The 7,253-nt window shown below is 41.8% G+C and overlaps 1 protein-coding gene across 1 annotated transcript; it reads right to left on the reverse strand.

Moving 5' to 3' along the window:
• Nucleotides 1-3,200: 3,200 nt before the first annotated feature.
• Nucleotides 3,201-4,916, reverse strand: LOC122310246. The gene has a single exon (XM_043124125.1). It carries the CDS (start codon nucleotides 4,914-4,916, stop codon nucleotides 3,201-3,203), a length of 1,716 nt encoding a protein of 571 aa, XP_042980059.1.
• Between the last annotated feature and the right edge of the window lie 2,337 nt (nucleotides 4,917-7,253).

Consider the following 7,253-nt stretch of genomic DNA (forward strand, 5'->3'; position numbering starts at 1 on the left):
GATCAAAACAAACAATAGAATCCGTATAATTAGACTACTAAAACAAAACGTGAACTTCCGAAAAAAAACGTGAACTTCCAAAAACGAAAAAAGACGTGAACTTCCAAAACTCCTTTGCTGCTACGTTGCTTACGGATAATCATCACTTTCCGGATTTGCCTCTACATTAATAGCACCTTCCGGATTTGCCTCCACGTCCATAACTACATCCATATTTCCCTCTTGATTTGCATCAATTGCCGACTCTCCTGAAGAACTTGACTCCGGTAAGTTTTGCTGAATGTAAGCAGCAAAAAGATGTGGATGTAAACGTTTGAGTTCCGACGCTTGCAACCAGACAGAGTCCGAATTTGGACGATTCCTCCACTGGACCAAGAACTTGTAATATCCGCCCCATCGAGTGGAAACAAATTGATGGTCAAGAATTGCAGCAACCTCATCTCGCGGCGCTGTGTTTTCTGGTATACGCATAACTGGGGTGACCTCTGGAGCTGGTAATGCAGAAGAGTCATTGGTATCACCTTTGAATGCAGTAAGGTCTTCAATGTTAAAGACAGGGCTAATACCAAAATCAGAGGGTAACTCAATAACATATGCATTAGTTCCCAATTTCTTGGTAACTTTAAAAGGACCTGCTCGGCGTGCGTGAAGCTTGGTAAAACTCCCTGGAGTAAAACGCTCTGGCCTTAAACGAACCAGGACCATATCACCTTCGTTAAATTGTCAATCCTTACGTTTGGAGTTGGCTGAAGCTGCATAAGAATTTGTATGGAAAGTAAGGCGCCGTTTGCACTCTTCGTGAACATTTTGCATGTAACTAGAAAAATCCAAGGCAGCCGCGCTTGGCCTGGATGGCAACGGCAATGAATTAATATCAAGTGGAGTAGTTGGTCGGAATCCATAGACCACTTCAAATGGGGCACAGCCTGTTGACCTGTTAACAGAGTTATTAAAAGCAAACTCGGCGTGAGGAAGTACCATATCCCAGCTGGTAACATGATCCGCAACAAGGCAGCGTAATAAATTCCCTAAGCTCCTGTTAGTGACCTCGGTTTGGCCATCAGTTTGGGGATGAAATGCACTGGAAAACATCAACTTTGTCCCCAGTTTCGACAACGAGGTTTTTCAAAAATAACTAACAAATTTGACATCTTTATCAGATACGATGGAAGTTGGAATGCCATGCAAACGAACAACTTCCTGCAGGAATATTGCTGCAACCTTGGATGCGTCAAATGTTTTGTGACATGGAATAAAATGAGACATCTTGGAAAAATGTTCAACCACCACCATAATTGAGTCGTGTTGCCGGAGAGTCTTTGGCAACCCAAGAACAAAGTCCATACTTAGATGCTGCCATGGTTTGTCTGGAATGGGAAGTGGCGTATAGAGTCCAGACTGGTGCTTGGTTCCCTTACTGAGTTGGCAAATTCGGCATTGATCAACCACGGTATGTACATCCCTCCGCATCCGAGGCCAATAGAAACGATCAGCCACAATAGCATACGTTTTATCATACCCGAAATGTCCTGCTAAACCCCCTCCATGGAGTTCTGAAATTAGAAACTCCCGAAAGGACCCACGTGGTACGCATAAGCGTGACTTGAAGAATAAAAATCCCTCGCGTAGCATATAATCACTATCTGATGGCCGGTCATGATTGGACAATTCACTCCATATTTTGCCGAAATCTTCATCCTTAGCATACTCTGTTTTTAGACTCTCGAACTCTGCAGCATTAATGGAAGATATATGTAACAAATGGGGTCTCCTGCTCAATGCGTCAGCCACCTTATTCTCAGCTCCAGACTTATGCTTAATAACAAATTCAAATTGCTGCAAATAATCCATCCAACGTGCATGTCGTGCATTCAACTTGCTTTGAGAATTTAAGTGTTTCAAAGAATCATGGTCTGTATACAGAATAAATTCTCTATGGATTAAATAGGTCGCCAGTGCTTCAACGTCTGTATTAACGCATAAAACTCCATATCATAAACCGAGTAACGCCTGCGAGTGTCGTTAAGCTTCTCACTATAAAAAGCAATGGGATGGCCTTCCTGACTCAAAACACCTCCGATTCCCACATGCGAAGCATCACAAGCTACTTCAAAAATTTTTGAAAAGTCTGGCAATTTGAGCACCAGTGCTTGCCCCATCTTTTGTTTAATTTCAACAAATGCTTTGGTTGCTGCGGCACCCCAAACAAATTTTTTTTCTTTCAAACACTCAGTAATCGGAGCCATTATAGTGCTGAAATTGCGAATAAATCGCCGATAGAAAGTGGCCTACCAGTGGAAGCTTCGGACTTCAGAAAAATTCTGGGGGGTCGGCCATGTCTGGACAGCGTGTACCTTTATAGGATCGGCCTCGACTCCCTGATTTGAAATGATAAAACCCAGAAACTTGGCACTATTTTTCATAAACGAGCACTTTTCCTTATTGATAAAGAGTTGTTCAGCTCTCAAGACCTTCATTACCTGCTCAACGTGGCTCAGATGATCTTGCACACTTCGGCTGAAAATTAATATATCATCAAAGTACACAACAACAAACCTTCCCAAAAATGGTTTGAGAACTTGTGTCATGACACGCATAAAAGTGATGGGCGCGTTAGTTAATCCGAAAGGCATAACTAACCATTCGAACAAACCATCCTTTGACTTAAAAGCTGTCTTCCATTCATCACCCAATCGTATACGAATTTGGTGATATCCACTCCGGAGATCGATCTTAGTGAAAAGAGAAGATCCACTTAGTAAATCCAACATGTCGTCGAGATGTGGAATGGGAAACCGGTATTTCACGGTTATTTTATTGATTGCGCGGCTATCCACACACATCCTCCAACTACCATCCTTCTTTGGAGTTAGCAAAACTGGAACAGCACAGGGGCTAAGGCTCTCTCGAATAAATCCTTTGTCTAGCAACTGCTGAATTTGTCGGCTAAGTTCTTCATTTTCAGTTGGACTCATCCGGTAGTGTGGTACATTAGGCAAAGTTGAACCAGGGATCAAGTCAATAGCATGTTGGACCTCTCTCATTGGAGGGAGTTGATTTGGCATTTCATCTGGCATGATATCCTGGAATTCTTCTAGCAGTGCCGAGAGCTCTACGGGAACATTACCATCCCCCTGCTTTGCCTCACGTTGGACTACCATAAGCACCAGATTGTCCTCATGCATAACTCGAGTGAATTGTCACATCGTTAAAACTGGGCAAGCTTCCTTCTTTGCTTCAAATTCTGAAACCTGTAGAGGATCTAAAACAAACTTTTTACCTTTAAAATCAAAGGAATAAGTGTTAGCATACCCATCGTAAAGAACCTTCCGATCATAAAGCCATGGGCGTCCCAATAACATGTGGCAAACAGTCATAGGAATTACATCGCACCAAGCTTCATCCACGTATGTTTTTCCTAATGAAAATTTAATCAAGCACCGTCGTTTTACAAGGACTGAATTATTTTCATTAACCCAACTAATTCGATAGGGAGTGGGGTGCTTTTCTGTTTTTAATCCCAAATGTTCAACAGCAGTTTCAGCAATCACGTTCATACCACTCCCGTTATCAATAATGACATTCAAAGCTCGTCCATTATGCTCCATTCGTGTATGAAAAATATTGGTGCGCAACCACTCGGAATTGGCCTTGAATTCTTTTCTTGATCCCGTCAATACTCTCTTGATCACGCAGCTGGGTAGTTCTGACGCACTCAAATGCTCCTCTTCACTGTGATCATCTTCGTTGAGCTCCCCTGCTTCTGTGTCTTCATCAACTTCCACCACTAATAACTCTTTCTCACATATAAAGGCTAGTTTCTTATCTCTTGTTGGGCACACGACAGCATAATGCCCAAAGCCTTTACACTTATAACACTGTGGCCCATCATTTGTAACTTTTGCTTTCAATTTCAAATCCCCACTTCCCGAGCCTCTAAATTGATCTTTCGAAACTGGTGCTCTTTGGAATGGAGTTGGAGTAATACGTTCTTGTCTTGCATCTGTCGACGTCATCCTCCTCCCAACCGTAGGGCCGGTTTGTCTCTCAATACGGAGAGCCAACTGGTATGCCTCCTCTACGTTGATTAAACGAGCAGTCCACATTTCTCTACGTAGCTCACTCCGTAAGCCAGTGCGGTATCGAGCTAACGTTTGTTGTTCGGTTTCCACAATCTTGCTGCGGACAGTCAACTCATGAAAACGGTCCGTGAATTGATCGACACTCATCGATCCCTGCCTGAGTTGTAACATCTCCTCAAACATCATTTGCTCATAATCAATGGGCAAATATTTTTCTTTCAGTCGCTCCTTCATCTCTTCCCAATTGGAGACTGCAGGACGTCGAGTACGGCGTAACTGTTCTTCCACACTTCCCCACCATGCTCGTGCATGTCCCTTCAATTTCATCCGAACGTAACGGACCTTTCTATCCTCCGAGACAGCGAACCAATCGAAATAATCCTCGATTGCTGTTAACCAGTCCTCGAATGCATTGGGTTCTAACTTCCCATAAAAATCCGGCACATCGATCTTCATCCTCTTAGTCAGCTCATCAAGAGGCTGATAATCTGCACCGTGATCGACATGTCCTCGGCAAAAGTTCCGCCTATGACGTCGGACTCGCGGCCCATGGTCCTCAAGCTCCTGATATTCTTCTTCATTCCCTTCTTCCTCCGCATCTCCGTTACTTTCATCCACTCTTTCCCCATGAACTGCTCCACGCCTTCGTCGATTGAAAGGCCCATACTCCTCTCGCACGTAACGCTCATCCATAACATCAAGCCGATGACTGATTTGCTCTAAGACCGTGGCGAGTTGGTCGATTTGGTGCTGTAGCTGGGGTTGGTCTGTGTTTTGGTTGGTGGGATTTTGGTCGTTTGGATTTGGGTTGTTCGGGTTTGGATTGTTCACCATGGTGTATGAAGTACCACTGCGGGTTACAGGCATGAGACGAAGAACTCCGTAGTATCGAAACCTTGCTCTGATGCCAAAATTGATGCCGACCCCCAGGTTCAATCTCTCATTGAACTCTAGAGCTGGCTACTGCAAAATCACTCTGCAACGTTGGAATCACACCAACAATAACTCGAAAACTTTGAACCAACAAACCCCTTCCTCCTTTTCATTATTTCTTTAAATATCAAATCACATTAACAACTTCCAATCCAAACTAGGAAAGCGAGAACATACTAGGAAAATTAAATAAAGAAAGCAATAATCTCGGACGATCAAAACAAACAATAGAATCCGTATAATTAGACTACTAAAACAAAACGTGAACTTCCGAAAAAAAACGTGAACTTCCAAAAACGAAAAAAGACGTGAACTTCCAAAACTCCTTTGCTGCTACGTTGCTTACGGATAATCATCACTTTTCGGATTTGCCTCCACATTAACAGCACCTTTCGGATTTGCCTCCACGTCCATAACTACATCCATATTTCCCTCTTGATTTGCATCACTAATACCAAGGTTTCTAATCGGATAAGACACATATACACATTAGTGGAAGAAGTCCCTGGTAAATGCCATATCCTCAAGTGAGGAAGCTGCTGCACTTATAAAAGCAATTCCTATCAGCACCTGCAACAAACTGGATAAGCTAATCTTGATATGCACTACCACTGAAATTTTAACTGTCAAGAGTGCATATCACCTTTGTGGAGAATTACAAAATCGTGTTAAAGGCCAATCCTTAGCCCTACAGACAAAGCAAGATGAGTGGACCAAGGTTTGGCACTTGCATATTCCAAGTGCCAACAAAGCTTTCCTTTGGAAAGCATGTCTAGATGCCCCTCCCAACAAAAGCCTATCTCCACAAAAGAAATGTATACACTCTTGAGTACCTTTTCTATAAGCAAAACACTGAAATAGTAGAGCATGTCTTGTGGGAATGCACTTCAGCTAGTGACGTTTGGGGGCAATGTGCAATCAATATTTAAAAAAGTGTATTAGAAAGCCAAGTCTTTAAGGAGCAAGTGGAGAAAATGCTTGCTGTATTAAACAAGGAAGACATGTAGGAATTTGTTGTTTGTTGGAAAATATGGAAGAGGAGGAATGAGTATATCTTCAAAGATAATTTCATACATCCTTCCACACTAGTGTAGCAAGCAAAGAACTTAATTACTGTTTGAATTAAGACAAACCACAACTTCTGCTAGTAGTACCAAGATAAAATATCATATAAATGAAAAATGGCAAACACCTCCTCAAGGAACTTTTAAACTTAATTTGGATGCTACTTTGGATAAAGTTCACTGCAAGGTTGGGATGGTGCTATCATACATGACTGGGAGGGCAAGGTTAGGGCCACACTTAGAATGAAGATGGACCTTTTCCCTGACCCTTTTCTAGCAAAGACAGTTGCTGCTCTCCAGGCCATGCTGGTTTGCCAAGACTTGTGACACCAAAGCAAAATAGGAGATTATTCTAATGGCTAGTTAGACAACCGGAGCAAGAGACTAAAATTTAGAAAAATCGCAAACAAAGATAAACTCTGAGATTGGGGTTTTACTACAAAAATAAATTGAATATATCCTTCTAAAGCCTAGAAGTTAGGCTTAAATAGCTAACAGAAAATAAAAAATTGTAATTAAGGCTAAACAATAGGTTACTGAATAAGATAACTATGGTTAAAATCTAGCTTAAGAATTCAAAATAAAACTATTACTATAAATAAATATTACCATAAAATAAAATTAACCAAAAATGAAAGAATTAACTAAAAGTGGCTACTCGGAATGAAAATTGACTGATTTTGGGGTCGACACTAAGCCCCTAGGCAGAGTGTGGTGCCACGATGTACACGCCAAAGAGAACTTTTTAGATTGGGGTCATATGCACAATTCTAATACCTGTAGCCAAAGTTACAAGTAAAATGTTGGCATTGCTACTTCTCCTCACCCAACCGAAAAATAATTATCCTTGCCCAACCGAAGAACAAGTCGTTTCTTATCCAAATTTGAAGAATATTGCTTCTTGCACAAATCCTAGGGATACTAATCTTTTCCTGCCAATTTTGCGCTGGTCTACCTTCTCAAAGTAGTCCAGTACTTTTAACGTCACATCAGTCAGCTAATCATTGGACTCGAATTCCCTCTACATCAACTTGGGATTTAGAAATATTATTCTGGAAGAAGATGCATCGTAGGTAGTTCAAGGAATCAAAAGCTCTGAAGAGGTTCGGACTAGCACAGGCATGATACTGGCTAATACAAGATCTTTGCTTGCTAGATTTGATACTTGGGCAGT

Source organism: Carya illinoinensis, chromosome 5 (assembly GCF_018687715.1).
Source record: "Carya illinoinensis cultivar Pawnee chromosome 5, C.illinoinensisPawnee_v1, whole genome shotgun sequence".
NCBI lineage: Eukaryota > Viridiplantae > Streptophyta > Magnoliopsida > Fagales > Juglandaceae > Carya > Carya illinoinensis.

Excerpts from the sequence above, each read along its gene's own strand:
- LOC122310246 (XM_043124125.1), bottom strand. The coding sequence starts at position 4,916 with ATGGTGAACAATCCAAACCCGAACAACCCAAATCCAAACGACCAAAAT.